The 24491-nt window shown below is 55.6% G+C and overlaps 1 protein-coding gene across 3 annotated transcripts in view; it reads right to left on the bottom strand.

The window, feature by feature from the left end:
* Positions 1-947: 947 nt before the first annotated feature.
* Positions 948-24491, bottom strand: part of SH2B2 (SH2B adaptor protein 2) — a 37582-nt gene continuing 14038 nt past the window's right edge. Inside the window, exons 2-9 of one of the 3 annotated variants that reach the window (XM_064375700.1) lie at positions 21531-22294; positions 15927-16028; positions 13869-13960; positions 8323-8414; positions 8069-8236; positions 5477-5685; positions 2138-2309; positions 948-1367 (exon numbers count right to left, since the gene is read on the bottom strand). In XM_064375700.1, the coding sequence (XP_064231770.1) occupies positions 1030-1367; positions 2138-2309; positions 5477-5685; positions 8069-8236; positions 8323-8414; positions 13869-13960; positions 15927-16028; positions 21531-22294 (1937 nt within the window). In that variant the 3' untranslated portion in view covers positions 948-1029. Of the gene's footprint in view, positions 1368-2137; positions 2310-5476; positions 5686-8068; positions 8240-8322; positions 8415-13868; positions 13961-15926; positions 16029-21530; positions 22295-24491 lie in introns of all 3 variants that reach the window. The other 2 variants (XM_064375699.1, XM_064375701.1) reach the window with 2 other exon arrangements.

The following is a 24491-nucleotide window of genomic DNA, read 5'->3' on the forward strand; positions in this document are numbered from 1 at the left end:
AAGAAGGAAAGAAAGAAAAAGAAAAGGAAGGAAGGGAGGGAGGGAAGAGAGGAAGAAAAAGAAAAGGAAGGAAAGGAGAAAGAAAAGAAAGAAGAAAAAAGAAAGAGAGGCCTCACTGGCCCAAGCTCTGTAAGGCCAGTCCTGGGCAAGGGGACAGTGGGGTCTGTGAGCCCAGGTCTGGGGTGCTGGGGAGAAGGCAGAGGTTTGGCTCGGCAGGAACAAGATCTTTCTTGAACACTGCCTGGGGACTAGGGAGCTGGATCTGCCAGCAGGCAGTGTCTCTAGGGCCTGGGGTCATGGGAGCCACAGCTGGAACTCTACTTGTGGGTAGGTATGGGGTATGAATGGGATAGGGTGGGGTGGGGTGTGAATGGAGTGGAGCGCGGTGGCTGGGAGGGCTCTTTAAACTTCTAAGCTTAAGGCTACGACCGAGCTGGGAGATCCAGCCTCTTCCACTGTCCAATCCCCTAAGGGCTAAGATGGAGACATCCTGCCCCACCACCCTGTCCCCACCGCCAGACTTCACACATCTGTCCAAAGACGCTTTTCCCTCCTAGTTGGGGCCCGGACTCCTCCTTCTGGCATCCAAGGTCTCCGCATAACCTGGGTGTGCTCCCCATCCCCCACTGTTCCCTGAATGCCCCTCTTCTCTCTCCAGCACCCCTCATTGTTGCCACCCGTCTCTCTCCCTCACAGCTCCATTAAGGCCCCTCCCGATCCTAAGCCTTAACCCCTGCTGTTGGACCCTCTTTCGGGTGCTGCCCGACGCCCCATGGGGGAGTCCCTCAGGTGTCCCACCAGAGACAGAGCTGCAAGGGACCTGACAGGTGTCAGGCCACACTGGGCTGGACGGGGGTCCCTGATGGACGGCGGTCTCTGAGTGTCCGCTCCGCAGTCCCCGACTCCGCTGCCTTCCCCGTGGGAGAAAGGACGACAGGAGAGCCGGGTGCAGTCCCTAAAACAGGCTTTTTAATAACATCGTGTCTTCACTGAAGAGCTTGGCGTGTCCCACCCGGGCGGCGCCGCGGGCTAGTAGAAGGAGTATTGGTTCTCCACGGCGCGCGCGCGGCCGGGCGTGGCCTCTGGGGGCTCCTCGGCGGCGGAGGCGGCCGCGGCCACGGCCTCCAGCAGGCGTTCTGCGCTGTCGCTGCGGCTCCGCGCGCTGAGGGGGCCCTCGACGGGGCGCGGAGGGGCGGGGCCCGATGCGGCCGAGGACGACGAGGCGGACGATGAGGAGGCGCCGGCGGCGTCGGAGGGCGAAGCGGGCGGGCAGGCGGCCGCGGCCAGGCTGGAGAAGTAGTGCTGGCCGGCCGGCTCGCTCCAGCAGGCCGGGGGCGCGGGCGCGGCGGGGGGCACGGGGCCCGGCTCTGCAAAGAGGCGGCAGCAGGGCGTGAGTGGGGGCCCGGGCTGGCCACAACCGGGAGGGAAGCCGGGATCGCGCAGGGGGCCAGGGCCCATGCTCAGGTTTCCGGGTTGCAGCCCACGTTCTCGGACACACATGCACGCACACCTGCACCGATGCAAACAGGAGTACACACAGGCTTACAGGCACCTGCGCAGGCGCGCGCGCACACACACACCTAACCATGCGTTGCACGTGCACAAATGCACGCACACGCATGTGCATGTATACGCACATGCACACACACCCAACGCGCGCGCATGTACACATAATGCACACGCTCGTACACAGGCACATGCGCGCCCACGCACACACACCCACAAGCGCGTGCATGCACACTGCACACGCACGCACATGCACCCATGCCTAGTTGGTCCCAGCAGCTTTGCACTGAGCCTCCCTGGTGCAGGGCTTGGGAATCCATAACCCCAGCTCCTTCCATCCCCCCACCCCACACACATCCCCTCCCCCATACACCCACCTGCACTGCTCATGGGCGCCCCCTTCCCCTTTCCAGGAATCATTAGGGACATGGCCGCCTCTGGGCTGCCACTTCTGCCTCCATTCCTGATGGCCCAACTGTTTGCAATGGCTGTGGCCGGGCTAGGGTGAGAGTGGCACGACTGAGGCTATGGGACTGGAGACCTGCAGCTCATCCCACCCCGGGGGCCAGCTTCTTGAGTAATCAAGGGGGTCTTCTAGAGTAATCGCACAAGCCAGGTGGCAGCATCTTACCTGGTGGGGGGCCCTGGGCCCGCACGTAGCTGCGGAGGGTGATGTCGGCCGAGCCCCCTGACTCCAGTGGGATGGGGTGTGTGTGGAAGTGGCGGAGCATGTCAAGCACAGACTGGAACCACAGGTGCTGTACGTGACACTGGCCGTGGCCGTTCAGGGACAGGCGCAGGTGCTGTGGGTACAGGTGGGTGTGGTCAGAGGCTGGGCTGGGGCTGGGCAGCTGGGTAAGCACTGTTGGGGGTTGATGGAAGGACCCAGGCTCACAGGGGCTGTGTGGGGCTGTGTCAGAGCCGGGGGCCCCTCTCACATGAGCCCCCTCTTGGGGTGGGGAATGGGGGGAGCCAGGCTGGGACAGAAGGCATCAGGCATTGTCCCCACGCTGGGAGCACCCCCACCATGGGCCCATGCCCCACACACCTCTAATCTCTAATCCCCTCCCCAACCCAGAAGGTAGAGATTACTGCCCCCATGTTGGAGATGGGGAAACCAAGTCCCAGGGAGCGGGGGTGACTTGCCCATGGTCTCAGAGCACAGAGCAGGGAAGAGAACTCCTGTCTGGGTGGTTCCCCCAGCCCAGAAGGCTAGAGGTAGGCCCTCTGTCTCTGCAGAGCCAAAACCCGGGGGCGTGGAGAGCTCCCCAGGGCCGGTAGGGAGGAGTGATGGCACGCTGCTGGAACACCTGCAACAGGCTGGCTTCTCTCTGGGTCTCCAGGGCCAGCATGAGGCAGGTGCCTCAGGGTAGGAAGCCATCGGCCTGTGGTCTCTGGTGGTGAGCTGCAGGTCTCTGACTTGAGCCCTAGTTCGCTCAACAGGTATCCCACTGCAGAAAAAAGTGGCTATCTCCGGGGTGGGTGTGGCAAGAGGGGAGCAAGAGGAGCGGTTTGAGGGTACACACATGGCCCCAAGCCCAGGACGGGGAGCTGGTCTGGCCGCCTACATAAAAGACAGACAATCGGCCCAGCGAGGTGGCTCACCCTGTCATCCCAGCACTTTGGGAGGCCAAGGCAGGTGGATCACAAGGTCAAGAGATCAAGACCATCCTGGCCAACATGGTGAAACCCCATCTCTATTAAAAATACAAAAATTGGCTAGGTGTGGTGGCATGCGCCTGTAACCCCAGCTACTCAGGAGGCTGAGGCAGAATCACTTGAACCTGGAAGGCGGAGGTTGCAATGAGCCGAGATTGCGCCACCGCACTCCAGCCTGGTGACAGAGCGAGACTCTGTCTCAAAAAAAAAACCAAAAAACAAACCAAAATCGACACTTGGCCAGGCATGGTGGTTCATGCCTGTAATCCCAGCACTTTGGCAGGTTGAAGTGAGTAGGTCAATGGAGGTCAGGAGTTTGAGACCAGCCTGGCCAACATGGTGAGATTCTCCCCGTCTCTTTAAAAAAAAAACAAAAAAATACAGACAATCCTTGGAGCAGGGTGGTGGTCCCACAGTGAGCTCTGCCATTTAGCAAAATAAGTTGCCAGAACAATGCAGGGACTCAGCCTAAGAGAAACAGCAGAGGGGTCCCACCACAGCCTCACAGCTGGGCAGAGCCTGCGTAGGGCACAGCTGGGCCCCAGGGGTGAGGAGAATCAAAGTGGGTGCATCCTGATCTTCTGCCAGACCTTCTAGATGTTTATTCTGTGAAGGTGAAAGAGTTGCCTCTGGGAAGGTAGTGATCTTCCCTCCCAGGAGGTATGTAAGCGGGAGGCTGGGGTTCCTGCTTTATCCCACCAGCCAATTACCAGGCCTGGGGCCGTCATCTCCACTCTGGGAGAAGAGCAGCCAGGTAGACAGGTGAGAGGCAGGTTTAAGGCTAGGTCTTGTTCCAGGAAGGAGAGGAGCTCCCCGCCCACCCTGTGTTCTCCCATTCTAGCCTCTGGCTTGGGCATGAATCAGATCCAGGCTCTCTGGAGGCTGCGTGGAGCAGCACTGGCCAAGAAATAAACTGCACGTCACCAGCGATGGCCTTAAGGGCCTGGTTGTCAGAGGAACTGGTAAGAGTGGCTGCTTCCCTGGGGGAGGTGCTACCTGCTGCACGGTGGGGCCAGCCAGGTGGAGGAGAGAAGCCACTAGAGGGCCTGCACTGGGCCACTAGGGCTTAGGGCAGCTGGGGTCCCTGCAGAGAGACACTGTCCCCCAGCTGCAGGCTTGGAGCAGGAGTCCTGGAGTTCTCCCCCGTCTGATAGGGGCCGCCAGGAAATCCGTCCTGGCAGGAGCCCAGGCTGAGTGTTTCCTTATCGGAAACCTGGGATGCAGGGGGTGGGCACTGAGGTTCCTGCCTTCTCTGTCCACACTGTACCTTCCCATAATCGTTTGGCTTTGCTGTCAAATTTTCCTTGGAATTTTAGGTCAATAGGCCGGGTGCAGTGGCTCATGCCTGTAATCCCAGCACTTTGGGAGGCCGAGGTGGGTGGATCATCTGAGTCAGGAGTTCAAGACCAGCCTGGCCAACATGGTGAAACCCCGTCTCTACTAAAAATACAAAAATTAGCCAGGTGTGGTGGTGCATGTCTGTAATCCCAGCTACTTGGGAGGCTGAGGCAGGAGAATCGTTTGAACCCAGGAGGCAGAAGTTGCAACATGTTGAAACTGAACCATTGCACTCCAGTCTAGGGGAGAGAGTGAGACTCTGTCTCAAAAAAACAAAAACAAAGCATTTTAGGTCAATGTGGCCTGCAATCCTGTTCCTTGAAAGACCGCCGCCTGGGTGCACCTTCATACCTCCAATCCAGCTGGGTGCTGTTGGGATCGCCCTTCCCGCCTGTCTTCCCCTCCACAATTCTCCCTCCCTTGCAGATCTGAGATCAGGTGTGCCTTTCGATGCTGAGCCCCGCCCCCAGGCCCTGCCCAGCTCTCCCACCCAGCCCAGCTCCTCCTCCCCTGCTGGGTCTGTAGGGTTTGGCCATGTGGGTTTCTCAGGGGTTGTGACCTGACTTGGACAGGGAAGAAGAGGGGCTGTCTGGGGTGGGTAGGGCTCTGAGGGTCTTGGTTGGCTCCAGCCCTGCATATGGGGGGGTCTCTGAGTGGAGACCCTCAGAAGCTCCAGTGCTATGAGATACCCCGTGCACAGGGGCTGAAAGGACTTGCAAATTTGGGTTATTAGAGGGGCTCAGCTGCCAGTAGGTGGCTTCCCCAGCTGGGGAATGGAGAATGTGAATTAGGGCTGACTGCAGTTTCACAGTGATGGGTAGGAGGGTCGCAGGTGGTTCATGGAGCATCGAAGTCATGCCATACCTGTTCGCCTGCAGCTGCTCCCGGGACACAGCCTCAGGGCCAGGGTCACCAAGGCCCCGCTCCCCCAGGACTGGCTACTGCACCCCTGTGGCCCCCCACGCACACTTGCCTTGGCCTTGCCCTGGAAGTTGAAGGTCAGCACGTACTCCCCAGGCCGAGTCTCACTTTGACGGATCACGAAGAGGCCGTGGTTCCGGGGCCCCCCTGCCAGAACCAGCTGAGCGGCCCTGACCCGGGACAGTGTTCCGTGGAACCAGGGGTAGTCGCACAGCTCCAGCTCGGGCTCAGCTTCAGCATCTGTCTCTGCACCCTCCTCCCCTGAGGTGGGGATCACAGTGTGAGGAACATGGGGGGGACAAATAAATAAATGTGGAAGAGAGGCGACATCTTGTTTTTTTACATGCAAAATAGAGTTGGAATAATTTTAAAAATTTGTGTTGGTTTTTATTTTTTAATTTTTAGTTTTTGAGATGGAGTCTCATTCTGTCACCCAGGCCGGAGTGCAGTGGCGTGATCTTGGCTCACTGCAACCTCCGTCTTGTGGCTTCAAGCGATTCTCCTGCCTCAGCCTCCCAATTATCTGGGATTACCGTCATGTACCACTATGGCAGGCTAATTTTTGTATTTTTAGTAGACATGGGGTTTCACCATGTTGCCCAGGCTGGTCTTGAACTCCTGAGCTCAAGCAATCTGCCCGTCTTGGCCTCCCAAAGTGCTGGGATTATAGGTGTGAGCCACTGCGCCCAGCCGAAAAATTTTATTTATTTATTTAACTTATTTTTTGAGATAGTGTCTTGCTCCGTCACCCAGGCTGAAGTGCAGTGGCACAATCATGGCTCACTACACCTTGACCTCCTGGGCTAAAGCAGTCCTCCCACCTCAGCCTCCTGGGTAGCCACGATGCCTGGCTAATATTGGTTTAGTTTTTGTAGAGACAGGGCCTTGCTTTGTTGCCCAGACTAGTCTGGAAGTCCTGGGCTCAAGCAATCCTCCTGCCTTGGCTTCTTGAAGTGCTAAGATTACAGGTGTGAGCCATTGTGCCCAGCCAGAATAATTTTAGAATCAGGCAGGGAGCTGACCCAACCCAATGGTCAAGTATATGAGGTAAACTGAGGCATGGAGCTGTGAAGGACTATCTTGGAGTTGCTCTGTATGTCATCAACAAATCTGGGAACAAATCCAGTCTCCTGTTCCCAACCCTCAATTCCAACCCTCTGTACCCTTTTCTGTGAGCATCTTTCCCTCCCTCCCTTCTTTTTTTTGAGACACGGTCTCTCTCTGTTGCCCAGGCTGGAGTGAATGAATGGTGTGACCACAGCTCACTGCAGCCTCAACCTCCTGGGCTCAAGTGATCCTCCCACTTTGGCCTCCCAAGTAGCTGGGACTATAGGCACATGCCAATGTACCCAGACAATTAAAAAAAATTTTTTGTGGCCAGGCGTGGTGGCTCATGCCTGTAATTCCAGCACTTTGGGAGGCCGACGTGGGCGGATCACTTGAGGTCAGGAGTTCAAAACCAGCCTGGCCAACATGGCGAAACCCTGTCTCTACTAAAAATACAAAAATGAGCCGGGCGCGGTGGCTCACGCCTGTAATCCCAGCACTTTGGGAGGCCGAGGCGGGTGGATCACGAGGTCAAGAGATCGAGACCATCCTGGTCAACATGGTGAAACCCCATCTCTACTAAAAATACAAAAAATTAGCTGGGCATGGTGGCGCGTGCCTGTAATCCCAGCTACTCAGGAGGCTGAGGCAGGAAGAATTGCCTGAACCCGGCTGAGGCAGGAAGAATTGCCTGAACCCAGGAGGCGGCGGTTGCGGTGAGCCGAGATCACGCCATTGCACTCCAGCCTGGGTAACAGGAGCGAAATTCCGTCTCAACAAACAAACAAAATACAAAAATGAGCCGGGTGTGGTGGTGGGTGCCTGTAATCTCAGCTACTCGGGGGACTGAGATGTGAAAATCGCTTGAACCGGAGGGTGAGAGTTGAGGAGCCATGATCCGCCACTGCACTCCAGCGTGGGCAACAAAATGAGACTCTGTCTCACACGTTTTGTACACATAGGGTCTTGTTATGCTGCCCAGACTAGTCTCAAACTCCTGGCTTCAAGTGATCCTCAGTCTCCTAAAGCACTGGGCAGGATTACAGGTGTAAGCCACTGCACCCAGCCCCTGTGAGCATTTTCTTTTCTTTCTTTTCTTTTCTTTTTTTTTTGAGACAGAGTCTCACTCTGTCACCCAGGCTGGAGTGCAGTGGCATCATCTCAGCTCACTGCAACCTCCACCCCCTGGGTTCAAGTGATTCTCCTGCCTCAACCTCCCGAGTAGCTAGGATTACAGGTATGCACCACAACGCCCAGCTAATTTTTGTATTTCTAGTAGAGACAGCAGGGCCAGGCTGGTCTCGAACTCCTGACCTCAGGTGGTTTATCCACCTCGTTGGGGTTACAGGCGTGAGCCACTGCACCCAGCTCCTGTGAACATTTCCTATCAAAACTTGGTCCAGTGGGAGGGGCTAGGTTTTTAGACCGGTCTACAAAAGCCAGAAGTACTTCAGAGCTGTGTGAAGGACCCAGGGGGATGAGATGTCACCACTTTTGAGGCTCAGCAACGTTTTGGAGGGAGCCCATGGGTGGCCATGGCTGGGGGGTGGGGTCCAGGAGAAGTGCGGTGGGAAGATCAGGCTGTCCCCACTGGCACCTGTGTTATTGCTGTCACTGCCGCTGCCGCCTGGGGATTCCAGGGTCTGCAGGAAGGTCTCTAGCGGGACATGGATCAGGGACTCTCTGATGGCATCTCGACCTCGGCTGTGGGGGGCTGTCACCACGGCTCCCACGGCTGTCGTCTCTGGGGGCCGGGGCGGGTCGGCTGCTGGAGAAGTGGCAGGTAAGAAGCACATATCTTTATCCGTCCACCCTGAGTGTGCACCTCCTCCAACCTGTATGCCTACCTACCATCCGTCAGGAGCTCACAGCTGCAGGAGGCCACGCGGCTGGCCAGACAGCCTCCCCGGGAACAGGAGAGCTCAGTGTCTTCCTCACTGTCACTGTGAAGACAAGAAATGGAAGCCATGTCCTGCTGTGGGACTCGGACCTGGACCACAGCCAGCATCCAGCTCTCCTGCCTCTGGTCACATCCCTCTGCCTCCACGTCCCTCTGTCCCACTCTCCGCTGGCTCTGCGGCCACCATGTGATTGACCAGGCCACTCCTGGGGCTCAGAAAACAATACCCCAAAATAAAGTCCTCAGCAGCAGCCTCAGAAACAAAAAAGTTTGGCAGGGTACGGTGGCTCACTCCTGTAATCTCAGCACTTTGGGAGGCTGAGTGGGTGGATCACGAGGTCACCAGTTTGGGACCAGCCTGACTAACATGGTGAAACCCTATCTCTACAAAAAATACAAAAATTAGTTGGGTGTGGTGGCACGTGCCTGTAATCCCAGCTACTCTGGAGGCTGAGGAAGGAGAATCGTTTGAACCCAGGAGGTGGAGGTTGCGGTGAGCCAAGATCGTGCCATTGCACTCCAGCCTGGGCGACAGAGCCAGACTCTGTCTCAAAAAAAATAGTTTTTCTCTGGCCTTCTCCTGCCTACTGTCTCTCAGTCCTCTTCTCCTCAGATCTACCAGAGAAATGAAAGTTCTTCTTTCCCAAGGCAGGTCACAGAAACCAGAACCCCTTTTTCCAAAATGTAGCCCTAAAACCTAAAAATATTCTTTTTTTTTTTTTTTTGAGACGGAGTCTTACTCTGTCACCTGGGCTGGAGTGCAGTGGCATGATCTTGGCTCACTGCAACCTCTGCCTCCTGGGTTCAAGCAATTCTCCTGCCTCAGCCTCTGGAGTAGCTGGGATTACAGGCACCCACCACCACACCTGGCTAAATTTTTTTATGGGGTTTCACTATGCTGACCAGGCTGGTCTTGAGCTCCTGACTTCATGATCCACCCACCTTGTCCTCCCAAAGTGCTAGGATTATAGGCGTGAGTCACTGCACCTGGCCAACCTGAAAATATTCTAGGTAAAAACTTGTCATAAAGAAATTATCCAGCCAGGCATGTTGGCTCATGTTTGTAATCCCAGCACCCTGGGAACTGAGGTGGGAGGATCACTTGAGGCCAGGAGCTTGGGATCAGCTTGGGCAACATACTTAGACCCCTATTTTTTTTTTTTTTAGGATGGAGTCTTCCTCTGTTGCCCAGGCCCCAGTGCAGTGAGCAATTTCAGCTTACTGCAACCTCTGACTCCTGGGTTCAAGCGATTCTCCTGCCTCAGCCTCCAGAATAACTGGGATCACAAGCATGTGTCATCACGCTCAGCTAATTTTTTTTGTGTGTGTGTGTGTTTAGTAGAGACGGGGTTTCACCATGTTGGCCAGGCTGGTCTTGAACTCCTGACCTCAGCTGATCTGCCCTCCTTGGCCTCCCAGAGTGCTGGGATCACAGGTGTGAGCCACTGCGCCTGGCTGAGAGATCCCTGTTTAATAAAAAAAAAATTAGCTGGGCCTGGTGGTGAGGCAGGAGGATCAATGGAGCCCAGGAGTTGGAGGCTGCAGTGAGCTGTGATTATGCCACTGCCCTCCAGCTTGGGCAACAGAACAGGAAAAAAAAATAAATAAATAAATAAAAAGAAGGAAAGGAAAGCAAGCAAGAAAGAATTACCCAACCTACGGGTTTGAATGTAGGTCATCAGACCCCCATTCAAGAAAGGGTTCTGTCCCACACCCAGAAGGAAGAAATGCTTCTCAGAGAGGCCAAGAAGAATCTAGACAGACAGGCCTGGCTGGGTCCCCTGCTCAGCCTATTCCCATTAGATCCTGACCTTTGTGTCCAATCCTCTTTCTACACAGCCGTCTATACTTTCTGAACCTGAGTGTAACAATGGACAGTTTCCCCTCTATCTTTTTTTTTTTTTTATCTAGAGTCTCGCGCTGTTGTCCAGTGGAGTGCAGTGGTGCGTTCTCGGCTCACTGCAACCTCTGCCTCCCGGTTTCAAGCGATTCTCCTGTCTCAGCCTCCTGAGTAGCTGGGATCACAGGGGCCCACCACCACACCCCACTAACTTTTGTATTTTTAGTAGAGACGGGGTTTCACCATGTTGGCCAGGCTGACCTCGAACTCCTGACCTCATGTGATCTGCCTGTCTCAGCCTCCCAAAGTGCTGGGGTTACAGGTGAGAACCACTCTGCCTGGCCCTCCCTTGTATCTTTGAGTCTTCATTCTGAAGGCTCCCATGTATACACGTTAAATACATTTATATGCTCTTTCTCCTATTAATCTGCTTTGTGTAGCTAAGCACACTGGCCCATGCCTGTAATCCCAGAGCTATGGGAGGCTGAGACAGGCGAGTCTCTTGAACCCAGGAATTCAAGACCAGCCTGGGCAACATAGCAAGATCCCATCTCTTTTTTTTTTTTTAAAGACAGGGTTTCACCATGTTGGTCAGGCTGGTCTTGAACTACCGACTTCAGGTGATCTGCCCGCCTTGGCCTCCAAAGTGCTTGGATTACAGGCGTGAGCCACCAAGCCCGGCCGCAAGATCCCATCTCTAAAATATAAAAATAAAAGTAAAAATTAGGTGGGGGGCAGAGGCTTGCGCCTGTAATCCCAGCACTTTGGGAGACTGAGGTGAATGGATCATCTGAGGTCAGGAGTTTGAGACCAGCCTGGCCAACATAGTGAAACTCCATCTCTACTAAAAATACAAAAATTAGCTGGGCGTGGTGGCAGGTACCTGTAATCCCAGCTACTTGGGAGGCTGAGGCAGGAGAACTGCTTGAACCTTGGAGGCAGAGGTTGGAGTGAGCTGAGATTGTGCCATTGCACTCCAGCCTGGGAGACAGAGTGAGACTCCGTCTCAAAAAAAAAAAAAAAAAAAAAAGCCAGCCATCGTGGCATGCGTCTACAGTCCCAGTTACTTGGGAGGCTGAGGTGGGAGGATCGCTCGAGCCCAGGAGGTTGAGGCTGCAGTGAACTGTGGTCACACCACTGTACTCCAGCCTGGCCGACAGAGCAAGACCTCACCTCTAAAAAATAAAATAAAATGCCGGGCGCAGTGGCTCACACCTGTAATCCCAGCACTTTGGGAGGCCAAAGCAGGTGGATCAAAGGTCAGGAGATGGAGACCATCCTGGTTAACACAGTGAAACCCCATCTCTACTAAAAATGCAAAAAATTAGCTGGGCGTGTGGTGGTTGCCTGTAATCCCAGCTACTCGAGAGGCTGAGACGGGAGAATCACTTGAACTTGGGAGGCAGAGGTTGCAGTGAGCAGAGACCGCACCACTGCACTCCAGCCTGGGCAACAGAGCAAGACTCCATCTCAAAAAATAAATAAATAAATAAAATAAAAATAAATAAATAAATTTGTATGCCTTTTCTCTTATTTACCTGCCTTTTGCAAACTGATTTTCCACTGAAACTTCAGAAGCCCAGGGGGAAGGCTCTCGCTAGGCCCCTATACCACCAAGTGGGTATAGTCCCCACTGAGGCCCCATGACCCCTGCCCACTATCCCTGAGGGGTGAGGCTCCTCCTGGGATCCTGTGGGAGACCCTCAGAGAGGATGGGAAGGTTTCTCTCTTCATCTGTGACACAAAGTATCTGGGACCCTGCCAGCTCTAAAATTCCACAAAGCGAGGTTTACCTTCACAGGGGCTGGGGAAAGTGCCTTCAGAGCAGATGGTCCGGAGGGCTGTGGAGCAGGAGGGATTACAACTACTTTGTACTCGGGACCTTAATTGTGTTTCTTTAAATGAAGCCGTTAATTAGAAAGCAGCGGCCCCTCCCCCCGGGGCTTGGCTCACCCCATTAGTGGGCAGAGCTGCTGCCAATTGCTCAGCCTGTCAGGCCGCCTGTCTCTCCTACTCCTGGCCTGGCATCTCTCCTGGACGGTGGAGCCAACCTTTCTGCTGATTTTCCTGTACACAGCTGACCGTAACTGCCCTCTACTTGTTACCCGCCATGGCTCCCATTGTTCCTGACCTACCCATTAACTGAGCTCTCATCAAAATCTCCTCCTCACTGGCTACCCCAAAGGCCTTGATGTTCCCTGCAAGTCCCAGGTGCCTGTACACTTCCACACCTTTTAAAATTATTATCATTTTTTGAGACAGAGTCTTGCTCTGTTGCCCAGGCTGGAGTGCAGTGGCACCATCTCAGCTCACTGAAATCTCCCCCTCCCAGGTTCAAGTGATTCTCCTGCCTTAGCCTCCTGAGTAGCTGGGATCACAGACACCCACCACCACACCTGGCTAAGTTTTGTATTTTTAGGAGATGGGGTTTCACTGTGTTGGCCAGGCTAGTCTCGAACTCCTGACCTCAGGTGATCCACCCACCTCAATCTCCGAAAGTGCTGGGACTACAGGCATGAGTCACCAGGCCTGGCCCCGGCCAAATTTTTTATTATTATTTTTTAAGAGTTAGGGTCTCGCTCTGTTGCCCAGGCTGGAGTGCAGTGGCACAATCCTAGATCACTGCAATCTCCGACTCCTGGGCTCAAGTGATCCTCCCGCTTCAGCCTCCTGAGTAGCTGGGATAACAGATACATGCCATCGTGCCCAGTTCCATTTCCACTCTTTTTTGCTGGGCTGTTCTCTCTGTCCTCTCCCATCCTTCTCTGCCTGGCATAGGTCTACTCTTTATTTAAGCCTCAGGTTAAGTGAGCATGCCTACCAGCAAGCCTTCCCTGAGCCCAGGGCTGGGTTAGGAGCCTCTCCCCAGGTCTTTTTATTTTTTTTTATTTTAAGAGACACGGTCGGCTGGGTGCAGTGGGTCACGCCTGTAATCCCAGCACTTTGGGAGATGGGCGGATCACTTGAGGTCTGGGGTTCGAGACCAGCCTGGCCAACATGATGAAACCCCGTCTCTACTAAAAATAAAAAAATTAGCTGGGTGTGGTGGTGCGTGTCTGTAATTCCAGCTACTTGGGAGGCTGAGGCAGGAGAATCACTTGAACTCGGGAGGCGGAAGTTGCAGTGAGCTGAGATCACGCCACTGCACTCCAGCCTGGGTGACAGAGCAAAACAGTCTCAAAAAAAAAAAAAAAAAAAAAAATAGAGAGAGGGTCTGGCTATGTGTTGCCCAGTCTGGTCTTGAACTCCTGGGCTCAAGCGATCCTCTCAGTTCAGCCTTCCAAAGTGTTGGGATCACAGATGTGAGTCACTGCACCCGGCACCCAGCCCTTTGGGGACTCATTCCCATCTCTGCCCAACTCCCGGTGCTCTGAGGCTCTCTTGGGGTGAAGACGAGACTTGGTCCAACTCCTTTCCAGGTTCCCAGGCCCTGGGCCCACAGAGCAGGCCCTGCAGAATCTGCTGGGGATTGGAGGTGAGGGAGATTTTAAAGCGGGGGTGATCCTGGCTGGCACCAAGCTGAATCGCACTGAATCGCACTGAATTGCTCATTTCTCAAGCTGAGCTCCTGCCCTGTTAGGAAGCTACTCCTGGTGAAGGCTGGACCAAGGACACACCCAGCCCGTCCACCCATCCTCAGGCCACTTGGACACTCACCCAGGGTTCACGCAGCCCTGGATGTCAGCTACCCAGGAGTGCTTCTGCAGGGAGTCGATGGTCTCCAGGATGTACTCGGCTCCATTCTCTACCTGGGAAGGAAAGTGGCCAGGAGTCCAGAACACGGTCAGCAGAAAGGCTCCGGACCACAGGACATAGGGCCAGAGTGGCTCAAAGGGCTCATCCCCCTCTCCCACAGCAGGGCTCAAGGGCATTGCAGTAGGAAGGGCAGTGGGGTCACCATTGGGCACCACCCAGAACCCAGGCCAGGGACCCAGGGGTACAGCCTGTAGCTCACACTCTGCCTGCCTCCCCACTGGGGATATGTTCTGCCCCACTGATCTCAGCTCCTCCGCCTTGGAGATGCAGCCTCTGAGGAGGCCATGCTGGCGAGGGAGGGATGGGTGGTCCAGCATCCCCAACCCATGGCCTGGCACCCCAGGGATGGGGTTCAAGTTGCACAGAGAGGGAGGCTGGCCAAGCACACTGAGTTGTAGGGCTGGTGTGCCTTAGTGCCTGGAGTTGTACCAGCATGGCCATGCGCTTGGGATAAGCAGAGTCTGCAGGGAAGAGGGCAGGGCGACACTCCGGCTGGGGCCAGGCCCAGAGCATAACTCTGCACTCTGCTCAACTCCTCCCAGTGGCCCTGTGAGGAACGGGAGCCATTTATCCCATTTTATAGACGAGAAGACCAAGGTTCAGAGAGGTCAAGAGCTTGCTCAAAGTCACACAGAAGCCAGTGGCAGGGCTGGGGCCTGAACCCAGGTCTCTGGGATGCCCAGGCCCCATGCTGTCGGCTTCTGGTTGTCTGCCTCTGTCAAAATGCAGTTGTTGGGCTGGGCAAGGTGGCTCACGCCTGTAATCCCAGCACTTTGAGAGGCTGAGGTGGGTAGATGTCCTGAGCTCAGGAGTTTGAAACTAGCCTGGGCAACATGGTGAAACCCTGTCTCTACCAAAAATACAGAAATTAGCCAAGCATGGTGGCATGTGCCTTTGGTCCCAGCTACTCAAAAGGCTGAGATGGGAGGATCGCCTGAGCCCGGGAGCCAGAGGCTGTAGTGAGCTCAGATCACTGCACTCCAGCATGGGTGACAGAGTGAGACCCCATCTCCAAACAAACAAACAACAAAAAAAGGTCATTGTTGGACTCCTAGGATGACAGGGCTGGGAGGGTTCTCAGAGATTGCGTTTAATGCCTCTCTAAACAGATGGGGAAACTGAGGCAGGTGAGCCCCTCTGCGTCAGGACTGTCTGCATGATCAGCAGCTTAGAGGGTACCAGGTGGGCGGGGGCTGTGTCCCCAGCTCCCAGCCTGGCATGACTCAGGGTCCGGGGTTGGTAAACGCTCGCTAAATGAATAAGTGAATCCGTGACTAAACAAATGGGAATGGGTCAAAACACAGACACAACCAGATGCCTAGAGAAGAGGGTGGGGGCTTCATGCAGGATGAGTGGGTGGGACCAGGCCTCCCCAGGGACATTGCTTCGCCAATACCCTCTGATCCTTTTTGGAGGCCCAGGGACCACAGCCCTGGCAGCCTGGAGCTGTGTCCTCAGAAACCCCTGCAGGCCACCCCGGTGGCAGCGTGGGGCCTGGGAAAAGGATGGGCTGCCCCTAGACCCACCGGGGTGCCTCCCCGCCCACCCTCGGTGCCTTTGTGCCCTCCGTGGGAGACCAGGCCGGTTCCCACACTGCAGTACCCTGGGATGGGAACATTTGCATAACTGCTGCCGGCTGGCCATCAGTGGGGTGGATGTGTGCTGGCTCCAGTGGGGGAAGGGAGGGCAGGAAGTGAAACTGATGAGCTTCTCCCAGCCCAGGGGTAAACGGGAACAAGGGGCCCAGATGTTGGGCAACACCCAGGGAGCTGAGATTCAAGTCTTAGCTATGTGCTAGCCATCTGTCGTAGGGTCTGGGGACCCCCAACACCAGGGCTCCCTCCCGCTACCATCCTGCCTTAGGCTTCTTCTCCTCAATCCCCTACAGAGCTGTAGCACCCACAGGGGAGGTGGCCTGGGGCAGCCGGAGGATCTTTGGGGTTAGGGGCGAGACCTCACCTTGAGCACAAATGTGTTGTCCTTCTCTGGCATTTCCAGGGGCATGGTGGTGCGGACCTCAATGATGGCCGACAGTGGGATGCTGACCTTGGGCCTGGAGGCCTGGGGGCCAGAAGGACAGTGAGTGGTCCCAGCACTTCCTCAAACCCTCTCCATCCCCTCCCTGCTGCCAGGCATCAGGGCAGCCCTCAAATAGACTGCCACAGCCACGCTGGTACAGAGGTGGCCCAATCCCCATGTCACAGATGGGGAGGTTGAGGAAGTCATTTCTTTGAAACAAAGGACCTTTTCCTGGCTAGGCGTGGTGACTCTTGCCTATAATCCTAGCACTTTGGGAGGCCAAGGCAGGAGGATGGCTTGAGTTCAGGAGTTCAAGACGAGCCTGGGCAACAAAGCGAGACCTCATCTTTACTCAAGATGAAAAACTTAGCCGGGTGTGGTGGCATGCGTGCCTGTAGTTCCAGCTACTTGAGAGGCTGAGGTGGAAGGATCGCTTGATATGGGGAGGTTGAGGCTGAATCAGCTATGATGGCACCATCATATTCCTGCCTGGGTGACAGAGTGAGATCCTGTCTCAAATACAAACAAACAAAATGACCACCTCCTCCTATAGTCATGCAGCAAGTCCAGTACAGAACCAGATCTGAGGAGCCCTGAGGAGTGAACCCCACCTGGGTTGCCCTCTGCCCAATGCACCCACGACATCTGTGGTTTTCATGTTTTCACCTTGACCCGTCGTGAGAAACACAGTTAACACTGGGGCCCAGTACACACATACATAGGTAAAAATATCTCCGAAACAAACGTCTCACCAGACGAGAATTACCCTTCCTGTGTGTGATAGGGTGTGATATTTTCTATTCTATTCTAGTTCACTCTTTAAAAAATGCTGATCTTGGCTGGGTGTGGTGGCTCACGCCTTTAATCCCAGCACTTTCAGAGGCGGAGGCAGGGAGATCACTTGAGGTCAGGAGTTTGAGACCAGCCTGGGCAACATGGTAAAACCCTATCTCTACTAGAAATACAAAAATTAGCCAGGCGTGGTGGTGCGTGCCTGTAGTCCCAGCTACTTGGGAGGCTGAGGCAAGAGAATCACATGAACCCAGGAGGTGGAGGATGCAGTGAGCCAAGATTGCACCACTGCAATCCAGCCTGGGTGACAGAGTGACACCCTGTCTCAATAAAATAAAATAAAATAGCCTGGCACGGTGGCTCATGCCTGTAATCCCAGCACTTTGGGTGGTCGAGGCAGGCGGATCATGAGGTCAGGGGCTCGAGACCAGCCTGGCCAACATGGTGAAACCCCGTCTCTACTAAAAACACAAAAATTAGCTGGGTGTGATGGCAGGTGCCTGTAATCCCAGCTACTCGGGAGGCTGAGGCAGGAGAATTGCTTAAACCCGGGAGGCGGAGGGTGCAGTGAGCCTAGATCACGCCACTGCACTCCAGCCTGGGTGACAGAGCAAGACTCTGTCTCGAAAAAAAAAAAAAAAAAAATTAAAAATGATGGTCTTAAAACCTGGAGGTTTAAAAAAAAAAAAAAGAAAAGAAAAAGAAAAAATGCTGGTCTCCTATTACAGACCAGACCTTCCAGAGCGGGCCCTGGAGCCCCTAACTCAGAACGGGACTCGATGCTTCCTGGAGTGAGTAAAAGGGACCAGTGTTCCCAACAACGCTGCGGGCAGGGTTGATCCAAGGTGAGCTGGTAGGGCTGTGTGGCACAGCCACTCTGTGCCTGGTTCCGCTCACTCTGCCTCAAAGCTCCCTGCAGTAAACCCAAGCCCCCCTCCCCCAGGCCTCGTTCCTGGGAGCTGGCCTGAGTCTGGGATTTCCAGCAGGGCTCTGTCTCCAGGACAGGACAGGGACTTTCTTAGGAGGAAAAGGAAGGGCCACACATTTGATGGGCAGGCAGATGGGAATTCCAGGAAGCACTGGCCCCTGTCCAGCGGGTGCAGGGCTGGGCTTGGAGCATGAATGGGGCCTGGCTGACCCTGGTGTGTGGCCGTCATGCTGGCCAGCAGGGCCGGGGACAGAAGAGACAGAAGTCTGCCGTGGAGGCCCGGACTGGAAGCTTCAGCAGGGATCCTGCTGGCCAGAGATGCTGTGGTTCCCCAGCTTGGAATCTGAGGTCCACCTGTCCTGGTCCAGCTTCCTCCCAGCTGCTCCAGCCACAACTCACTGTGCCTACATCCCTCAATGGTCAACTGGCATTACAACTCCAGGTCTTTGCCCACAGAGCTGACACCTCCAGAAGTGCCTGTTCCAGGGTCCCAGCCACTTAGGCAGCCACAGCTTTTCCTCCCTGGGGCCCTAGAACACCCAGGGTTCACCCCACTAGGATTTCTGTTTTTTTTTTTTTTTGTTTTTTTTTTTTTGAGATGGAGCCTCCCTCTGTCACCAGGCTGGTACTGTCTCAGCTCACTGCAATCTCTGCCTCCCAGGGAGGCGGAGGGGATTCTCCTGCCTCAGCCTCCCGAGTAGCTGAGACTACAGGTGCCCACCACCACATCCAGCTAATTTTTGTACTTTTAGTAGAGACAGGGTTTTGGCATGTTGGCCAAGATGATCTTGAACTCTTGACCTCAAGTGATCCACCCGCCTTGGCCTCCCAGAGTGCTCGGATGACAGGTGTGAGCCGCCAAGCTTGGCCGACCCCACTAAGATTTGCAAGCCTCCTGAAAATACCAGGTTTCCCAGTGGCTTCCCTGATGGCAGGGGGCTGGCGTCATTGCTCCTTGGGTCCCCAGGGCTGGCCTGGCATAGGGCAATGAGGGGACCTGGGTTCAGGGGCTCTTCCTGCAGGGGTGAGGAGGCAGGAAGCCAGAGGCCTGACTCACCGCAGCTGGCATCTCAAAGGCTGTGTGAGACGGAAGTCTAAGGTGCCAGGCCATGGCCCCTGAACCCGCAGGCCCCGAGTTCCTGACTGCTCCAAGGGTGCAGCTAGGCCTCTCGGGGGCGAGAGAGCCGGACTGTGAGTGGGTGCAGAGGCTGTGGGGGTGTCATTAGGGCCATCCCAGCGGGCTCACTCACCCTGGGAGCCGGCCTCCTGGGACCAGGCACATTTGGAAAACTCAACCGAACTCCTACCATGGAAGGAGCTACTCACCCACAGGACTGACTCCTGAATATCCACAAATGCCCCCACCTTTGCATGACACAAGGAGGGGAAGGGCCCGGTGACCCCGCAGGAACGCTGCCCTCTGCCAGCAGCAAAGTTAGCAGCTCTGCCGGGACTAAGGGGGAGCCACCAGCTGCTGCCTCCCCTCCCCCAAGGGTGGCAGACGCTGCTATTTACAGAAGGGCAGCTGTGACTGCTACTCAGGCCTGAGGCGCTGGAGCCCTGGGCCTCTGTCCCTGCCCTCTGGGTGACCCTGGGTAAGCCCCACCCCACCCGTTACTGGGCCTGTCAGACAAGGAGTAGAGTCAGGCTTAGGGGTCTAGGATTTCTCCCACGAAATTAAAGGCAGGGGCCTGGGCAGGAAAAAAGCCCTTGGGAAGTCTAGGGGTGCTGGGACCTGGGGACAAAGCTCTTCAGAGAGTAGGTGTGTCCCTGGAAAGTCACTTTTTCAGGACCCATGTGGTTCATGGGCACTGAGCCTTGGGGAGCCCCCACCCCTCCACCTCCAGGCGCCCAGATTCCCCCAGCAGAGTGAGAGATGGAGAGAGAGCTAAGAAACTGAGGGTGACTCAGAGAGCACCCAGGAACAGAGTGGGCCTTGAGGTGGGAGGTAGGTGGGGGGCCCTCAGTGGTTCCTGGGGGTGCTGTCAGCTGCTGCACCAGCAAAACCTCCCCCAGCCCAAACCTCCCAGTGCCCAAGGACCTCCCCTTCCACATTCCTTTCATTCTTGGGACCACCAGGGTGGTGGGTATCATTACCCTAGGTTTTTTTTTGTTTTTTTTTTTTTTTTGAGATAGGGTCTCACTCTGTGACCCAGCCAGGAGGCTCAGTGCACATCAATGAGCAATAATGTTGGTGTCGGCCAGAAAGAAGCCTGGCATCCAGAAAAGGGTCCCCTGGGCAGGGGCTGGGCTGGGGCCTGGCAGCTGAGCTGGGGAAGAGGAGAGCCCTGTGGAGTCAGACATGGGCCTCCCAGGGAGCCCTCTGTGAATGTGATCGGCCACTACTGCCTTCATCCCTGCAGGCCTCAGCTCTGGGAGATGCCAGCCACCCTCGAGCTGCAGGAAAGGAGGGCAGGTAGCCAGGCTCTTGAATAACAGCAAGAACGGTGCCCTGAGCTGGGCACAGCAGCTCATGTTTGTAATCAATCCCAGCACTTTGGGAGGCCAAGGTTGGGGAGGATCTCTTGAGCTCAGGAGTTCAAGATCAGCTGGGCAACACAGTTAGATCCCATCTTTTTTTTTTTATTTTGAGACGGAGTTCTGCTCTTGTTACCCAGGCTGGAGTGCAATGGCGCGATCTTGGCTCACCGCAACCTCTGCCTCCTGGGTTCAGGCAATTCTCCTGCCTCAGCCTCCTGAGTAGCTGGGATTACAGGCACGCGCCACCATGCCCAGCTAATTTTTTTGTATTAGTAGGGACGGGGTTTCACCATGTTGACCAGGATGGTCTCGATCTCTTGACCTCGTAATCCACCTGCCTCGGCCTCCCAAAGTGCTGGGATTACAGGCATGAGCCACCGCGCCCGGCCCAGATCCCATCTTTATGAAAAAAAAAAAATTGCTGGGAGTGGTGGTGTGTGTGGTCCTAGCTACTCAAGATGCTGAGACAAGAGGGTGGCTTGAGTGTGGGAGGTGGGGGCTGTAGTGAGCCATGATTGTACCACTGCACTTCAGCCTGGGGGACAGCCCCTGTCTCAAAACAAAAAAGAAAGGCCAGACATGGTGGCTCACGCCTGTAATCCCAGCACTTTGGGAGGCATGGCGAAACCCTGTCTCTACTAAAAATACAAAAATTAGCTGGGTGGCCGGGCGTGGTGGCTCACGTCTATAATCCCAGCCCTTTGGGAGGCTGAGGCGGGTGGATCATGAGGTCAAGAGATCGAGACCATCCTGGTCAACATGGTGAAACCCCATCTCTACTAAAAATACAAAAATTAGTTGGGCATGGTGGCACACGCCTGTAGTTCCAGCTACTTGGGAGGCTGGGGCAGGAGGTGGAGGTTGTGGTGAGCCAAGATCGTGCCATTGCACTCCAACCTGGGTAACAAGAGCAAAACTCTGTCTCAAAAAAAAAAAAAAAAAAAAATTAGCTGGGCGTGGTGGCATGCACCTGTAAATCCCAGCTACTGGGGAGGCTGAGGTTGCAGTGAGCTGAGATTGTGCCACTGCACTCCAGCCTGGGACACACAGACACACATACACACACACCAGAAAAATCTCAAAAAGAGAAAGAAAAGAAAAAAACAGTGGCCTAGAACCCTTTGGTGGAACCAGAGGGCCCTTCTTCACAAAGAACTGGGGTTGAAGGGGTGACTGCTCCAAGAGAGGTGACAGGCCCACCTCCCAGAGTCCTGGCACCAAATACTGCACCCTGTCAACCAGATTAGACCGCGCAGTCCCCAAAGGCAGTCCCTGGCACCCTCAGCTGCTACCCAGGCGCCTCCTCTGGTGCCCCCAAGAGGTAGGAGTTACGGAGTGCTCACCTTGGGCGGCACGAAGAACTCCAGGCGGAAGCGTTCCTCGGCCACAGCCCTGCGCAGGAGCAGGCGGCACTTCTGCCACTGCGCCGCGCCCCCGGGACCCGCGGCCGCGTCGTCGGCCACCATGAAGCGCAGCGCCCCCTCGCGCTGAATGTCCACCAGCTCCACCTTGGCCGCCAGCGTCCGAGACAGCCGCAGGCGCCGCGTCCACTTGTCGCGGGGCTCAGCGGCGGGCTCGGCGGCACGCGGGGCAGCTCCAGCGTCGGGCTCGGGCGACGCGCGCCGGTGCCACATGTCGCGCACGCCGTCCACCACGCACAGGCTCATGTTGCGCAGCGAGAAGCCCTTGCGGACGCGGGCCTTGATGGCCGCCTGCGTGGACACGTCCTCCGAGCTCCGCGAGTGGCCGTAGGTCGCCGCCTTGAGTGCCGAGGTCTCTGCGGGCTCCGGCTCCATGGCCTCCACGCGCGCGGCCGCGCCCAGAGACGTCGGCCCGGCCACTAGCACGCGGCGCACCTCCTCGCCGAAGACGTCCAGGAAGTTGGCGGCGAAGTGGCGGGAGAACGAGGCGCCGGCGTCAGGCGTGTCGTAGGCTGGGTTGTCCCGCAGGAAGCGGCAGAACTTGTGCGCAAAGTCCACGGCGGCCGCCTGCGCGTGCAGCTCGCAGAACTGCCGCCAGTCCGGGACCGGGACCGGGACCGGGGCGGCTGCGGCGGGGCCGGGGGCGGCACCATTCATGGCTTCCGTCCCATTGCAGCCACCTGTGGCTGCGGGCGAGAAGAGCGCACAGTGACTTTCAGGCCTATGATCAGTACGTCCACCTGTTCCCTCCTTCCAGCTCCCCCAGGGCTCCCTGGGGCTGTGTGGGGTGTGTGTGTGCGGGGCGGGGGTGTGTGTTGGGGGACTACAGCATGCGGCGTTTCCAAGCAGCATGGATGTGTGCAAAGAAAAAGAAAAAGTGGGGCTGGTGCGTGGCTGACACCTGTAATCCCAGCACTTTGGGAGGCCGAGGTGGGTGGATCACCCGAGGTTGGGAGTTGGAGACCAGCCTGGCCAACATGGTGAAACCCCGTCTCTCCTAAAAATACAAAAATTAGCCAGCTGTGGTGGTGCACGCTGTAATTCCAGCTACTCCGAAGGCTGAGGCAGGAGAAATGCTTAAGCCCAAGAGGCGGAGGTTGCAGTAAAAATACAAAATTTAGCAGGGTGTGGTGGTACACGCCTATAGTCCCAGCACTTGGGAGGCTGAGGCAGGAGAATCACTTGAGCCTAGGAGGCAGAAGTTGCACTGAGCTGAGATTGCGCCACTGTACTCCATCCTGGGCAACAGTGAGACTCTGTCTCAAAGAAAAAAAAAAAAGAGAGAGAGACAGAGAGAAAGACAACTAGGGAGGCAGGAGGGGTGTCTGCAGAAGGGGCAGTCCTGCATTCATTCTCTCCCCAAACAGTAGTCTCAGGGAACCTCAGGGTCATTCCTGGGGCTGGCAGAAGAAGCTGGGATGACAGAGGCTTTCAAGTGGGTTCTCCATGAGCCTCTGGTGACCGCACTTCCTCAGTGACCTCTTCTTCTTCTTTTTTTTTTTTGAGATGGAGTTTCGCTCTTGTTACCCAGGCTGGAGTGCAATGGCACGATCTCGGCTCACAGCAACCTCCGCCTCCTGGGTTCAGGCAATTCTCCTGCCTCAGCCTCCTGAGTAGCTGGGATTACAGGCACGTGCCACTATGCCCAGCTAATTTTTTGTATTTTTAGTAGAGACGGGGTTTCACCATGTTGACCAGGATGGTCTCGATCTCTTGACCTTGTGATCCACCCGCCTCGGCCTCCCAAAGTGCTGGGATTACAGGCTTGAGACACCGCGCCCGGCCTCAATGACCTCTTCTAAGGTCTCACAAAGATGGGTAGAAAGGAAGAAGTCACATGGAATCCCGTTGGCCGGACCTTTGAAATATACCGAGAACTCAATTCCTTCCTAGAGGTCCAGGCTGCTGTCCCGGGATTCACATAACTCTCTTTTTTTTTTTTTTTTTTTTTTTTTGAGACGGAGTTTAGCTCTTGTTACCCAGGCTGGAGTGCAATGGCGCGATCTCGGCTCACCGCGACCTCCGCCTCCTGGGTTCAGGCAATTCTCCTGCCTCAGCCTCCTGAGTAGCTGGGATTACAGGCATGCGCCACCATGCCCAGCTAATTTTTTGTATTTTTAGTAGAGACGGGGTTTCACCATGTTGACCAGGATAGTCTCCATCTCTTGACCTCGTGATCCACCCGCCTCAGCCTCCCAAAGTGCTGGGATTACAGGCATGAGCCACCGCGCCCGGCCCTCACATAACTCTTTTTCCTGCATGCAGTACTCCAGCAGCTTCTTCATGATCCCTGGGATCCTGATTTCACTCCCTCTAAAGTCTGTTCTTGCCTGGACGCGGTGGCTCACGCCTGTAATCCCAGCACTTTGGGAGGCTGAGGCAGGTGGATCATGGGGTCAGGAGTTCGAGACCAGCCTGGTCAAGATGGTGCGTCTCTACTAAAAATACACAAAGTGGCCGGGCGTGGTGGCAGGTGCCTGTAATTCCAGATGCTTGCTGAGGCAGGAGAATCGCTTGAACCCGGGAAGTGGAGGTTGCAGTGAGCTGAGATCATGCCACTGCACTCTAGCTTGGGCGACAGAGCAAGACTCTCTCTCTCAAAAAAAAAAGTCTGTTCTCCTTGGAGCCCAGTCATTTCCAGAACTCAAGACTGCCATATACGGTGGCGCATGCCTGTAATCCCAGCACTTTGGGAACCTAAGGGTGGAGGATTACTTGAAGCCAGAAGTTCAAGACCGGCCTGCGCAACATAGCGAGACTATCTCTAGAAAAAGTAGTAATAAAAAAATTATCGAGGCCTGGCATGGTGGCTCACGCCTGTAATCCTAGCACTTTGGGAGGCCAAGGCAGGTGGATCACGAGGTCAGGAGTTCAAAACCAGCC

This window comes from Aotus nancymaae, unplaced genomic scaffold, assembly GCF_030222135.1.
Source record: "Aotus nancymaae isolate 86718 unplaced genomic scaffold, 86718_ANA_hifiasm-v0.15.2.pri h1tg000012l, whole genome shotgun sequence".
Lineage (NCBI taxonomy): Eukaryota > Metazoa > Chordata > Mammalia > Primates > Aotidae > Aotus > Aotus nancymaae.